The 15684-nt window shown below is 40.5% G+C and overlaps 1 protein-coding gene across 1 annotated transcript in view; it reads left to right on the forward strand.

The window, feature by feature from the left end:
* The window catches only part of LOC117466374 (obg-like ATPase 1), a 44831-nt gene that overhangs the window by 22976 nt on the left and 6171 nt on the right, over positions 1–15684 (forward strand). The window contains 3 exon segments of the mRNA XM_034109581.1: positions 13563–13646; positions 13648–13689; positions 14238–14334. Of these exon segments, the coding sequence (XP_033965472.1) occupies positions 13563–13646; positions 13648–13689; positions 14238–14334 (223 nt within the window).

Consider the following 15684-nt stretch of genomic DNA (forward strand, 5'->3'; position numbering starts at 1 on the left):
AAGGGAAGTTGTTTACCTATGACTTTTTGTGAGAATGTGTCGACACGAAAAGTATGAGTGTCAGACAGAAGGAGGGGGAAGAGAAGTCGTAAATCAAATGATTCATGGCATGTGGAACACCCGTCATCGGTCGGAAGAGGGCTTTTTTTCATGTTGCGTGTGTGTGTTTTAACTGTGTGAAACGCAATAAATCTTAGAGCGTTTTAAACAGCCAAACACTAGTGCTCAGGTGTCCTCAGGGCGCCACGATGAACAATGCCGACTTCAAAGTGTTGATGTTTGACAAGTGATGAGTCACTTCCCTTGTCCAGAGAGGAGCTCACACCTGTATGGAGATGATTACAGGTAGATCTAGCTGGCCCTAATTGTACAATAAATGCTGCTCTCAGCCCTAATGGCAGCTAGTCTGCAGCAGAGACGCCAGACTGCCATTTGGCTGTCGCCATGCTCCCGTGTTTTTCCACCAGCATAGTTGAGATGATGATACGGTTAAGGACTATTCAAAGCAAACAGCAAGACAAATTGCAATCTCAGCTTTAATGTGAGGAGGAAAAGAGGGTGAATCCTAGAATGAGGCAAATAAGCCAATCTCATCTGTGTCTCTCAGGACATCCATTCAAGCCATTTCACAGGTTCCGTTTTTTTAAGTACTGTTTTATATTCTAGGTTTGTTGTTCAGTGAATGCTGCACTCAGGCTCTTGGCTTATGTTATTTATTTCAATACAACACACTTTATTTCCTGAATTTAATGCATGTATATTCATTTATTTTATATAACAGACACTCAATTGCCAACCCAGTCTCATGGCATTTCATGTTCACCAACACGATTTTTAATCTATTGATTCGTGTTCACCAACACGATTTTCTCCTTTTTTTTCGTGTTGCACAGCACGATTTTAAAAGCAATGTATTTCTACTGGTAATGTGTTTCGTGCCTGCAGCACGTCTTTTTCTCCGGTCGGGTCGTGGAAGACCGGAAGCTGTGTGGTTCATAAAAACATGTTCTTACTCAATATCAAGCCACAGTTATTGCTTTTATTTTAAATCGTATAATTTCGGACTTTTGTTGCCGTCAGAATACTGAAATCTGTATTTTTTTAATATTTTTTTCCTTCTAATTTGTTATTCTTTTGAAAATAACACACTGTTATTTACTCACCAATAACACACAATTATCCTTGCTTTTATTTATTGGTTTAATTCCATAATCTCGGGCTTTTTTGGCGTCCGTCAGGAACTGAATTTCAAAATAAAAATAACCGGAAACAGACATAGGCCTCTCGGAGTTTAGGATGGCCGAAGACACTACACTACCCATAATCCCCAGCTATCGTTTAGGACTACAGTCCCCTGATTAATCTTCAAGCTCTGGGATTGGATGTTGGAGTGGCAGTGCGCCAAGGTTATGCCGAGCGTCAAACAGCTGTTTGAAATGGAACGAAACCACGCCAGACTATCCAAAACTGGAATCGAACGCCCCCCCCAGAACTACACATGCTGGCTATTGTGTTTCGCAAAATGTTCTATGGGACGTCTCTACTGAACGTTTTCGTTTTTCCCACAATTAGAAGTTGCCAGTATTAAACACATTGGTGTTATCAAATGTAAAACATATAATTAATAAATGGGTGAAAATCGCTTGTGTCCATAATGCGCAGCATTAATATATACCCACATGACAGCTCATTGTTACTTTGTAATTCTACTACAATTCAGAGGTTAACCTGGTATTTTTCAGGTAAGGTGATTGTCAAGTGCCAACAATCAGGAGAGATATTTGATAGTTGGTGCTTGAGAAGACTAAACATTTATCTGCAATTGACATGAATGGAAACGAGTAATAAAGTATATTCATTACTCGTTATTCTCTACTAATAGTTCATTAAAGACTGTATATTATGGTTATTTTGCACATCCCTTTTAAGATTTTAAAGGTTTATTGACATATCATATATCATATACACGGTGTATGCAATGAATGAAAATCTTGGGTCACAGGTTCCTCAACAGCGCATTACAAGACATCTATCAATATGTGTGTATACCTCCACCATTAAACTGTCATATTCTGCACATTTCGTATACTAACTACATACATAAGAGTATAATTCATATGTATAATATCAGTTAAAATAAGTGCTTCAACATAGTCAACATTGCAGGAAAGCAATATATTAGACGTTAAGTACTTTGTCAGGCTTAATATTTATCTGTAGATAGATACCCCAAAGTGTTTTGTTTTTTTAAAAGAAGACCTTAATCTAAAGTATTATTTAATGTTTAAATAAAGGTTAATTAGTTTGTCTGTTTTGCACATCCTCCTATTAATATATTTGTACATCCTGCACTAAACTGATTTATTGTAGAGATCACTTATAGTATCTTCTTGATTTTTTATATTCTATATTTCTATCGCAGACCTTCTACTTTCCTCCTATGAAAGTATGTACTCTTAATATTCTTTTAATCAAATATAACACATAAAAACAATAATTCAATAACGTGCTTTAACCACTAGGCGGTGCACACAAGGTACATACAGCCATAATAACTTTGTATTATTAGTGTAGTACACTTATGTATGTACAACATCTGAAGATGTGTAGTTTTATTCATGCTTTCACATAATTTTACAGCATATTGCTATGCTATTTCAGACTCAGTATTTACATTCTTATATTCAAAGAAAATCAGTAATATCTTTAAAAACTACAAGTCCTTTTATATCAGCTGTGCACCGTTATGGTGTAAATATAACCTATCTACGAATTAGATCAAATGTAAAAGTCAGCCGAATTAGTGTTGATACTGCAAGGAGACGTATTGTGTGAAGAGAAATTGAAGATGTTGTTTAATTGTTGATATATTTATGATCCACGTCAAGTATTCAGTTTCGGCGGCATTTCTTCCAGTTTTTCCAAAGGTCTTCTCATCAGGGCTCTATAAATAAAGAACTACGGCAGATCTGTAATATGTAATGCAGCCGAACCGTGTATTACAATGCCGTTATGTGATGACTTTCAAAGAGAAAAGCAAGAACACTCGGAATTAAGTATTCTTTTATTCTTTTAAAATGTTTTCCGGATTTCATATCATATAAACACCCAATCCCAGCATGCATTGCGGCTAAAACATCCAATCAGCGAGCTTAAACCATAGCTGAGCATCTTGGATAATCGCCCGAAATGCCTACGTCTGTTTCCGGTTATTTTTATTTTGAAATTCAGTTCCTGACGGACGCCGAAAAAGCCCGCGATTATGAAATTAAACCAATAAATAAAAACAAGGATAATTGTGTGTTATTGGTGAGTAAATAACAGTGTGTTATTTTGAAAAGAATAACAAATTAGAAGGAAAAAAAGATTTAAAAAATACAGATTTCAGTATTCTGAGGCTCTGAGCCCCATTTATTTTCCTCACAGATGGCAACAAAAGTCCGAAATTATACGATTTAAAATAAAAGCAATAATTGTGGCTTGATATTGAGTAAGAACCAGGTAAGAACATGTTTTTATGAACCACACAGCTTCCGGTCTTCCACGACCCGACCGGAGAAAAAGACGTGCTGCAGGCACGAAACACATTACCAGTAGAAATCAGTAGAAATAGATTGCTTTTAAAATCGTGCTGTGCAACACGAAAAAAAGGGGGAAATCGTGTTGGTCAACACGAATCAATAGATTAAAAATCGTGTTGGTGAACACGAAATGCCATGAGACTGGGTTGCAATTGCAGGTTGTAGATACACAAGTGATTATTGCGGTAGCTTTTGTCTCGTGGGAGATTACAGCAGTTTTATCAAACGGTTTGAGGCTCCAAAAACAGTCCATTGTTAGCCAAGATCATCCTGTTTGGAGTATGGGAACCACATACCAAGCTGCCCTTGTTTAGACAAGAATACACAGTATTAGCTTCAGCGAGCCATCATTAATGGAGGGATCAGACGAGGAGCAAGGCCTCCTTTCATCCCCAGGTTCTCTGCTGGAGACAGTACATCATTTACTGTTGAGAGGAGCACATGGCTCCAATCCTATACAGTGTATGTGTATGTGTATGAGAATGCGTTCATGTGCATGTTTGAAGTCTGTTTCAGAGGCGACTCCATGCTCATTTGGATGCTGGCGTAATTGCGGTGTGGAGATCAAAGGCTCGCTGGCCGAGTGATGTTCCCGAGGAGACTTTACCACACAGCCCTCTCCTCTGTGCAGAGGGGGCCGCCTGCTGCTCACCGTTCCCCTCTCCCCTCTAACCATGCACTGCCCCCTGCACATCCCCGCTCGTAAAAAATGATTAAGGCCGCATTTGTCATGTGTTTATGACTGAGAGGCATTGCGTGATAGGGAATGGCATCTACAAGAGTCTATCAAGAGCTTTCTCCTCTTTCCTCGGCGTCAGTGAGCTGCGTGGAAGACTTTTCTCTGTGCCACATGCCGTAGTTGGTGTGTTAGAGAGGGTCATTAGAGCACTGTTGATGATGTGGTGGTCTGCCCAGTGTTACTGTGTTTTCACTTGTCAGTTAACTTATTGTTTGTTTTACAAGCTTGTGGCCTCACCATCTTTATCAGTCTTTATTCATTTAAATAGCTTTGATATCAGATATGTATTCAATCCTCCTCAGAGAACTAAACGCAGTCTTATTTTGCAATGGTAAAAAAGCACAATGGAAAATACTCCAGAAAAGCTTCGATGTTTTTCTTTCTTTTTTCCTTCTTCTTTGGGACAATGTGCATTAAAGTAAATTGATGCCTCTTAAGTAGATGAGTTGACCTTTAAGGAAACCAGCAAGTGTGACCTGTCTGTGAGTGCCTCTGCCTGTGTTTCCTGGTGAGTGTAAGAACTGCAGGGTACCATTGCTCTGCTTTTATTAACTGTGTGTGTGTGTGTGTGTGTGTGTGTGTGTGTGTGTGTGTGTGTGTGTGTGTGTGTGTGTGTGTGTGTGTGTGTGTGTGTGTGTGTGTGTGTGTGTGTGTGTGTGTGTGTGTGTGTGTGTGTGTGTGTGTGTGCGTGTGTGTGTGTGCGTGCGTGTGCGTGTGCGTGTGTGTGTGTGTGTGTGCTTTCATGCGTGTGTGAGGGTAGTAAGGGTATGCGGTATGCACACGTGATTTGCTTCTAAATGTGTGTTACATTAGGTACCTCTGTCTTTATGTTTGGGAAACCACAAGTGAACTAGCCACATACCACAGCTGCTCTTCCAAGCAGCCTTTTTAATCACGTTTCTTTTTTACCTGTAACATTAAATCCCCACATGATATATGTCTGGAAAAATGAATTGCATATATGCCATTTCCAACTATAATGTTGAAAAGACAGCTCAGTTGACTTATGTTCAAAAAGCACTTGTCTGGTTTGATCAAAGCAAAGGCCTCTTTCCGATATAAAAAAAAGACCCTGTCGACACCTGTCTACCTATTATAAGTCAAAGGATATGGTTGGAGATATTCTATTATTTTTGTTACTGTCAACAAATGTAATGAATACAAATAAAGGTCTAACTTATCTTAATAATTGATCTTAGTATCCAACCACAGTTAAAGAAAGAAAATAAATAGTTTTTTCCTGAGTCTGATAGTTGGCCTGTAGGAGGAGCTTTGACAATTAAAGTAAAGGAAGCTCTGACTCAGGACAGTGACAGCATGTTCGAGCTCATATTTCCTCACAAGTCTTATCCTAACAGATCATGTGGTAAATGCATTCTTCATTGGCTCAGCTTAAGATTTGTCTTGTATTTGGTTATATGCCATTTTTGGTATTAAAGAAACTGAGCAATAAGTTAAGTTCTGAGTACCAGTCAAAATTCAGAGACTGAAGAAAAACTGAGATGAGGGGAGACTATGATTCACTGAAAGCCACTCCATGAAAGCAGTCACGACAGCCCACTTCAGCTCCTCCAAACCATAATTCCCATAAACACAACTGAAACTTTATTGAGTGCAAAACCACTGGCTCCATCCAAGTTTTTAGGAGCTACTATCTGAGGAGTTAGTCCCTTTTCAAAGCCACAAGGGAGATATACGATCCCTTGCTCCTTTTATTTTGTACACAGCCGTCAACTCTCTCCTCATTCAGTGTGGGAAACGCTTTCCCATGGTGAGATGTGTCCCCTGCCCACAGTCAGTCCTAATGGATGCCTTTAGCTAGCTTTCAATGAGAGAAACCAGCAGGAGAGGCTGTGTTGCACAACTGAAACAGATGGTACTAATAGAGTCCTGTCGGTCCAGTTAGCCTGGTTATTGACTGTCCCTAGTCCAGGTAATGAAAGGACACTGCTGTCATGTCACATGTCACCCCGTTGTCTTTGTTGTGTCTTGGTGGTGAACACACAGTGCTGTGGTTGTACCTAATGAGACAGACCCTAAACTTGAGAACAAAAGAGACCAGGGAAGCTATTGCTGTTTCTCACAGTTCATAATATATGTAGGCACCTCTGTCGAAGCACAACATGTTTGCTTTGCTTTCTTCTGAAGGCGCCCGGGGAATAGTTCCCCTGCAAAGCCAAACTTTGGCATTGCAAACATAAAAAGAAATGTCTGCTAGTTTTCAAGTCTGTCTAATGATAGCTTTGGCTTTTCGAGCTGTGCTTTTTATTATCTTAGCGATAAGGTTAAGCCCGAACACACATGCCGCAGTGAGTTGCCTGCAGCTTTGGCAGCTCTAATGAGACACATAAATGAATTTAGTGTTGCCACATACAGCTCCTAAATGCTTATTATCAGGATTATTGTTGAACTGTTATGAATAAGAGAGGGAAAAAGAAGATGCAGGATTGGAAGGGGACATGATTGGCTGATGTTACATATGTCCTTGATTACCTTCCGTCTGCTTTTATTCTAATAAGTGGCATTCTTTGTACTCCCTAGGACAGCTAGACAGTCTGACACACGATGAGAATAAATATTGCATGTGGTAGACATTAAGCTGTCATCCTGGAGGAAAAAAAAAGAAGAGATGGAGAAATCCGTGTGGTGTTCTTCGGCGCTACACTTTGCCTGCTCTTGTCACAATTGTCACATCTTGATGACTCCCCCACTCTACCCCAGCCCCCTTATTTTCTCTCGCCCAGTCAACTGCCTTGAATGACAGCATGGATACCCCATATAGAGAATTATTTTTGGGTGATGTACAATGTACCCTAGCTTTGATAATGTCTCCTCAACAACCATCGTAAAGACAACATTGGGAAACATGTTTTTAGGGGTTTTATCTATCACGTGCAAACATTTAAAGTACCAAGATGCGTCTTTAAACCATTTAATGGGTGCGGTTATCAAAGAAAAAAGTTGTTCAAAAAAGCTTGTTACCAGCATACCCTCAAGGTTTGTTTCAGATATGATGTGCGATGATGCTCTTAATTAAAGCTGCTCCCATTGTGCCTGCGCTGGGTTCTGTTTCCTCCAGCCTGTGATTGCTTTGAAGGCTGAAAGAAGTTCACAATATTGGAGATAGTGTGTGTGTGTGTGTGTGTGTGTGTGTGTGTGTGTGTGTGTGTGTGTGTGTGTGTGTGTGTGTGTGTGTGTGTGTGTGTGTGTGTGTGTGTGTGTGTGTGTGTGTGTGTGTGTGTGTGTGTGTGTGTGTGTGTGTGTGTGTGTGTGTGTGTGTGTGTGTGTGTGTGTGTGTGTGTGTGTGTGTGTGTGTGTGTGTGTGTGTGTGTGTGTGTGTGTGTGTGCGTGCGTGCGTGTGTGTGTGTGTGTGTGCGTGCGTGCGTGTGTGTGTGTGTGTGTGTGTGTGTGTGTGTGCACTTTTGTGTAAGCACAGATTTTATTTCTGCTTTTTCAAGCTGTAGTATGTGCTCATGTGTTTCATAAAATCACATTTTTTATACTTAATATGTTGGTTTCTTCTTTTCTAGGGTTCCATTGTTCTCTTGTCTTTTATAATACACTGAAGTAAAAAAAACAACATCTTATCGTACTTTCTCTTCCATTTTATTTATTTGCATTGCACTTGATATTGAGATAATTTGCAAGTAATCAGGTTACAATATTGTGAGGTTACTGATTTCATTCGGTAACTAGTAATTGTTACGGATCACATTTTTAAAGTAACCCGCCCAACCCTACTTGTGTGTGTGTGTGTGTGTGTGTGTGTGTGTGTGTGTGTGTGTGTGTGTGTGTGTGTGTGTGTGTGTGTGTGTGTGTGTGTGTGTGTGTGTGTGTGTGTGTGTGTGTGTGTGTGTGTGTGTGTGTGTGTGTGTGTGTGTGTGTGTGTGTGTGTGTGTGTGTGTGTGTGTGTGTGTGTGTGTGTGTGTGTGTGTGTGTGTGTGTGTGTGTGTGTGTGTGTGTGTGTGTGTGTGTGTGTGCACTTTTGTGTAAGCACAGATTTTATTTCTGCTTTTTCAAGCTGTAGTATGTGCTCATGTGTTTCATAAAATCACATTTTTTATACTTAATATGTTGGTTTCTTCTTTTCTAGGGTTCCATTGTTCTCTTGTCTTTTATAATACACTGAAGTAAAAAAAACAACATCTTATCGTACTTTCTCTTCCATTTTATTTATTTGCATTGCACTTGATATTGAGATAATTTGCAAGTAATCAGGTTACAATATTGTGAGGTTACTGATTTCATTCGGTAACTAGTAATTGTTACGGATCACATTTTTAAAGTAACCCGCCCAACCCTACTTGTGTGTGTGTGTGTGTGTGTGTGTGTGTGTGTGTGTGTGTGTGTGTGTGTGTGTGTGTGTGTGTGTGTGTGTGTGTGTGTGTGTGTGTGTGTGTGTGTGTGTGTGTGTGTGTGTGTGTGTGTGTGTGTGTGTGTGTGTGTGTGTGTGTGTGTGTGTGTGTGTGTGTGTGTGTGTGTGTGTGTGTGTGTGTGTGTGTGTCAGATCTCCTTCCTTCTCAGAGACTGATGTGCAATGCCTTTTTCCATCCGGCCATGGCCACAGGGAGCAGAGAGCGTCTGCACTCTTGTCGCTCAGAAGCCCACCACTGGGAGGATGAAAAGCTTCCCACAGAGTCCCCGACTTCCCAGCCTCAAAAGCCACCATGAGCTCATACCTCTCATATCTGTCTCCCTTCACAGAGGAAGGGAAGAGGAGGGGGGTTGTATGCCCCGTGTGCCGCAGCATCCTAACCCTCTGGGATGCTGTTCCCTGCAAACTGGGACCAGCATAACACAGTCCCCACGTTTCTTACTGGATGAGTCTGAACCTGGCGTGTAAGCCGGCAGCTGGCAAGATTTGGGAAGGTGTTCAGTAATATGTTGGTATTTGACCTGTGTGCTGAGGTGCCATTACGGTAACACCTGGATTCAAGGCTTTTATTGTCATTTGTACATAGCTACAGTGTAGATATGTCAATGGATCTTAGGTCCCAGGCTCCTCAAACAGTGCAACACAATACAACTGATAAAATAGTGCAAGTAAATACAAGTGAAATAGCGCAAGGAGAGTCTATATACAAGAAATTGGAATATGATATATTAGATAAATAATTTGTAAGTTCAAACAGATGAATGTTATAGATGTTCTTTCAAAAGTGCAGGTGTTTAACAGTCTTATGGCCTGGAATGTCCCTGAGTGTGGTGGTGCGAGACGGCGGCAGACAGAACAGTTTGTTGCTGGGGTGATGGGGGTCTTTTGTAACCTGGCCAGTATTCCCAAGCTATTTAGGACCGCCTGCCCGATCCCCTTCCCCGGGTGTGTCACTGATGAAGCTGTAATGGATGCAGGTAGTGGATTACTCTTCAGGTGTGTCAGCATTCAATTGCATCTGAAAGGAGCACTCAAACTGGAGATGATGGTCCACCTTTCACAGGCTTAACTCCTAATAAAGCCAACTTGTATGAATGCATGTCAGACGCAGGCCCAGGTTATTGTCTCAGGTAGCTGCCCCTGTACTTTAGAAACTCCCATTGTTTTCTCCTCCTGAGCCATTTAAGCAGATCAAAGCTCTGACAAAGCCCAGGGAAGCCCCGGGCGTGCGGAAACACAGGAATTATCCCCCCCTCAGGATTCCCACACAAAAAGACAAATATACTAGCCCCAGAGGGTGGCCCCCTGTGGGACGTCTCCATTCACAGGCAGCCTGTTGTGGAAGAACCAATTGTTGTTTTTTTCTTCTCTCATTTCACGATATATTGTGCTTTAAATTGGATGCATTGTAAATACAGCAGGCATCAAATCTAAACAAAATAACACATGTTTTTTGGTATAGATAAACAGGTATTCACTCATACTGCTTGTTTTATCAGTTAACAACATAAACCAAAACATTATAATAATTGTATATCATGTTTTAGATTTGTAAGAGTTTGATAATGGAAAAAAATTTCCTCCTTGAATCGAGAGCAGCGGGAGAAGCACAAACATGGCTTGTTCCTTAGCTTTGTTTGAGCCTTCAAGCTGGTGAATGATTAGCAGAAATAATGTCCCTGTCACCCTTAATCACATTAAAACGTGGTTAACATTTAATTTTTCCCACTTGATATGCAAGAATTTCCACTTGATTTGCAGCAAAGGCCATTGGAATTCCATTATAAAAAGAATAAAAATTTCAGGCATCATTTGTTCAGAGAGGGATATCAGGACCAGAAAGTGCTGAATCTTTCTATTAACTGAGCAGTGAGAGATGGCACTCAGTGCTGGGACATAATGGAGACTGACAAGACACACACACACACACACACACACACACACACACACACACACACACACACACACACACACAAAGACACACGGACAGACACTAGGACAGACACAATCTCGGTCACTGGATTTTTGTGTGTAGCTCAGACTTTTACAACAAATATTTTACAAGAACAAATATTGTATCTATCTTTTTCTATTTCTATAGGATATTTTACATTTTCCCTTAAATTATTTTTGATCTTTCTTAAGTAGAAACCTAAGTTGTACATATTTTAGATTATGCTATACTTTACATAGCCTGCACTGTATATTACGGCTATATTATTGATAAGCAAACATTTGTTCACGGCCTACCTCTATCAAGGTTGTGTTCATCAATATAGTCTTCTTTCTGAGGTGTGTTGATTCTCTTTTGTAGTTGTCGTATGTAATTTGAATGGTTGATTATGTTTTGGTCTTTTTCGTATTACTTATTATGTTTGTTTCCTTGTTTGTGTTTGTATGTTTGTATTGTTTGTTAGGACCCCTCTAAAGTCACATGGTTTATCTCAAAGAGTTTATCCTCATGAATAAACTTGTACAACAACAAAAATAAATAATGCCAGCATTTCAAACATGTTCTTGAGGAGATACTGAAACGACGCCGCTGAGCAAGAGCAAAGAGTCCTTGATGTATTGAAAATATGCTTCTCCTCAACACCTTGATTTCTCTGAGATACAGATTTGCATGGAGACCTTTATGACTCAGAACTTCATGGAGACTGAAAGATGAAAAAAAATCTGCAGCATGTTTTACATAAACATTTCCCCAATTTACAATTCCTCGTACAATTTCACACAAATAATTGGAAAGGACATAAATACAAATTGCAAAGTGGCATGGGCAGACAGCGGGGAAGTTGACAGAATCTGTTTTGGGAGCCGTGTTGACGGAGCATCAAAGCTCTTAATTGACAGTGCTTTGTTTCTGGAGTTGAGGGAAGGGGGAGTTTCGTGTTCCTGTGGCAAGGTGTTTGTCTGGTCCTGTGTCACTCAGTGCAAGGACCCAGAGGCCCCCATGCTCATTTGCAGCTCACGTTCTCCGTCTCGGCATCACATTATTAAAATCATCCCTCAGCCTTCTACCGAGAGCCTCTTTGTTACTTGGCTGGCTTGGCTCAGCTCTGTCAAGTCTTCACCAATTACAGTCTCAGGTACAATAGTCTATTCAAAGGATCACAGCCCTTGACTGGTGTGGAGAGAGTGATTTGTGAATCATTATTCAGCCGCCTGTAGAGTACGCAATACCTGAGGAATGCAAATAACGTGCCACCAAATAGACAGCTGTGCGCCTAAAAGTGACAAACTACTGCTGTTATTATCTCAGATTGGATTTTTCCCCTCTTGGAGCGCCCGCCATCTCCGGTCTTCAGCTTTTTTGGGCTTTGACTGTGTTTTATTTTTCTGTCCTTTATTGGGGAGACATTGGTCGACTACCTCATTGCGGTGGCAGTCAAACGTCAGCTCCACACCGAACAGAAAGGGAAATATTAGGTTACGGCTCTTAATAGATGTGCATCCGAACAGACAAAGTGGCATATGAGGCATTTCAAAATGTACCCTGTAGTGTTATCTTATCTTGTTGGGAAAAACATCCAATCAAAACAAAACTGTGCTCTCCCTGCGCCCGTTACCCTGTCATATATTGTATATTGATAATCATTATGTGGCAGCAGTGATATGGTGTAGGTGATAAAGCGGTGACATTGTTATTGGAATAGATGTGGTATTGAGGTGGTCGGGTTCCTCCCAGTCTTTGATTCTTATGGGCTTTAAACAGGAAACTAGGATTACAGATAATGACAGGGACCCCTTTCGAATCAATCCAGCCTAGGAGCTGTGTCGGGGCCGCCGTGTGAAAATGGATTTGTGTGATGCTGTTCTTTGAGACCTGTACAATCCCAGCCCGAGAGCTGGTGGGGCTAATCTCATAATTGCCCTAACCCCCTTGTATTGTTCTGACTGAGAGTTACCATTAAGTGTGAGGATATCTTTGTCATGCAATGTCAGGTGTCCCGCTGGACTGGGAGACAAAAAGAGAGAAAAACGTCAGGTGGTAAAGAGAACGACAAAGACATGTATGAGTAAGGAGACACTTTGCGGTTAGTTTGTCTACTCCTTCTTTGCCCTACGGTACAAGGTCAGTTGGGGTCTATTTGTCAAATGTAGTAAACGCTTTGTGGTGTTTTGAAGTAAATACTCTCCCACACAGTCCTTGTCGGTACTTCTACTTGAGAATTTCAATTTGTTGCTAGTTTATGTCTACTTTATACGTTTCATAGGGAAATGTTGGCCACTACATGTATTTACTATTTACAGTTACTCTATTGTTATTTTCCATATTTGATCAGCCTCTAAAACATGATGCAATGTCCTTTTATAAGTACTTTGAATTTATAATAAAGTGCTTTACATCATATCCATGAAACGCCAGTGCATTAAGAATATTCTAACCCGTTTTCAAAACAAATCAACTTTGCACATTTTTCTTAATATTTCCAGTGCAGCAATTGGCCTAACTGTCTCTTGTATCGAGATGTAAATGTTTTTTTCTAAAAGGTTGATTTGAATATAAAACATTGATTTGTTTTATGTATTTACTGCACTAAAAGGGTCTATCTATGAGTACCATTACTTGTGATTAATTTAGTATATTTTGCCTTTACCTTTAGGAGTTTGAATGCAGGACTTGTATGGGAGTTGCCATTGTTGCTCTTTAAATCTGTGGATCTATGCTTTTTAGTGTGAGCACATGCCAAGTCAAGATGTTTACTTGGAAAGAAGTCAATCTCTGAAAATAATACCACCTTTGAAGTGCAGTCGCCAGAAAACACTCATATGTTCAGCTGCTCTCATGAATATGCATACACCAGCAGATAACACACACTTTGTTGTGAATCAAGTCCTTTTGTGGCTGCTGATTTTTACCCAGGTTGGTGAAAATCAAGGAGTGGGTGGACAGTCATGACCCCGGAGCCTTGGTCATCCCCTTCAGCAGCAGCCAGCTTCAGGACCTGAGAGAAGCAGCAGAAGCACTGCACCGAGCACAAGATGCAGAGGTTAATTAGCATTCAGTCTCCCCACACTTTATTATCAGCTGTGTCCTCCATGCACTCCTTTAATTGCATGTGCTGATAGAATAATAAATGGCAGAGTAATTACCATTATAAAGCAAAGGATCCCTCTTCTTACTGAACAACTCAGTCAAAGGGTTTTCCTCTAAATTAAGTTTTTAACTGTCATCTGTCATCTGTAGGTATAATTATAACTTGGCCATTTTAGGTTTATTGTTCTCGTGTGAAAACCTCTATGGAGAGAAAAATTGTGACAGCAGATGTTTTTTTTTCTCTTGGTGCAGAGCAAGGCGCCGGGTTGAATTCTTAAAAATGCTAAATGAGTCTACAAGCTTTCTAATTAATCAAAGAAACCATTGGAGAGTTGAATGTCTTATGAGAGACGAAGTGACCCATCTTATTCACTTAATGAGTTTATACTGGAATGAATGGGGCCTTGCCACTGAAGTGAACTTTGTCTAGGCATCAGTGGCAATAAATAATACTTACACAGTTCAGACCCCTCGATTTAAACTGACATTTCTCTCCACCAGTGCCCTGAGCAGGATCATCAAGGCAGGCTACGCAGCCCTGCTGCTGGAGTACTTCTTCACCACTGGACCAGATGAGGTCCGTGCATGGACCGTTCGGGTAAGAGCAGGCTGCCTGCTGTGCACACATATGAGTGTGTGTACCAGATACACGCGCACATACACACAAACGAATACACACTGTGTCCCACGTTCCACCCTGCTGGCACCCTCACTGATATCACACACTTTCAACTTTGTCATGGTTGTGCTTTAGCTAGTCATTACAGGCCAAGGATAACTTCAATTACTGGTGAGCTGCTGAACAGTGAAAGTGGGGGCTACATTGATTGAGGAGGGCAACAATTGATTTTGCCCATTACGTCCATGAGAATGTTTCCATCCTGTGCAGATCTGCCTGCCCTCCTCCTGCCGCTGGAGATAAGGAGCCTGTGCATTGTGCCTGCCTAATCTGTGTGACGGAGGTTGTCTGTGCCAAAATTGATGTCGCTTTTCATCCGACTGTTTGTGGGCCTTGCAGGGGGCTCCTCCTCCCTGTGTGTCTCAGTTTACTGAGCCCGGCCCGCCAAGATCTTTGTGCAATGGGATCGCAGGATTTACATCAATACAGATGTTGGCTTTGCGTGCTGGTATTGTGTAAACAAAAAAAGAGAGCATCTTGGTAAATATAAGCATTGAGTGCAGATATAAAAAGGTATTTGACTGTGGTTCCAAGTTCATGGCAAATCATCTAAATATTCTCCTTGATTTTCAGTTTTTGTGTTTTTGTTGAATAGGCTGCTACAAATCTGTTATGACACTAGATAACATGATATTTCAGTTTATATTCATTGTAAAAAATCTTGCTCAATGAAGAAAATCCACAATTTCATCAAAACAAAATCAGTGAAATATGTAATTATCTCGCTTCTAAAAATATTTCATGACCATGGCATTTTTAGTTTAGCTGTTAATTAAGAAATAAATAAGATTAGGATTGAAATAGTGTCCAGGCACTGATCTTGTGTGTGATCAACAATTGTGTTTAAAGGAACTTTAAAGACTAGCTGCAAAATGATCTGTGAGTCTGAACACCTACATTATTTGTGTTTGTCACAAAAAAAAGCTCAAGGCAAACATTTTATTGTTTCCCTATAAATCCTTTTTCCATGTGGGATGTACAGCTCGACCAGTTATCTCATAGGAGGACATTTCCAGTCTTATGTTGTAATAAATAAATAAAGAAGCCAAATGTGCCCCAAGTCCAGGTTTAGATTCACAATATGAACTAATGACACAGAAATCCATCCTAACATCTTGCTATCATATTGTTATGCTTACAAAAAAAAAATACAGACTCTGTGACGCATACTGTGTATTATTTAATTTTTCTTATTAGAAAATGAGAAAAGGTGACCTGGGGATAAAATGCAAAAAGCCCCTCCCTGTCAGTAAGGAACACAGGAAATCG

This window comes from Pseudochaenichthys georgianus, chromosome 21, assembly GCF_902827115.2.
Source record: "Pseudochaenichthys georgianus chromosome 21, fPseGeo1.2, whole genome shotgun sequence".
In the NCBI taxonomy this organism is placed as follows: Eukaryota; Metazoa; Chordata; class Actinopteri; order Perciformes; family Channichthyidae; genus Pseudochaenichthys; species Pseudochaenichthys georgianus.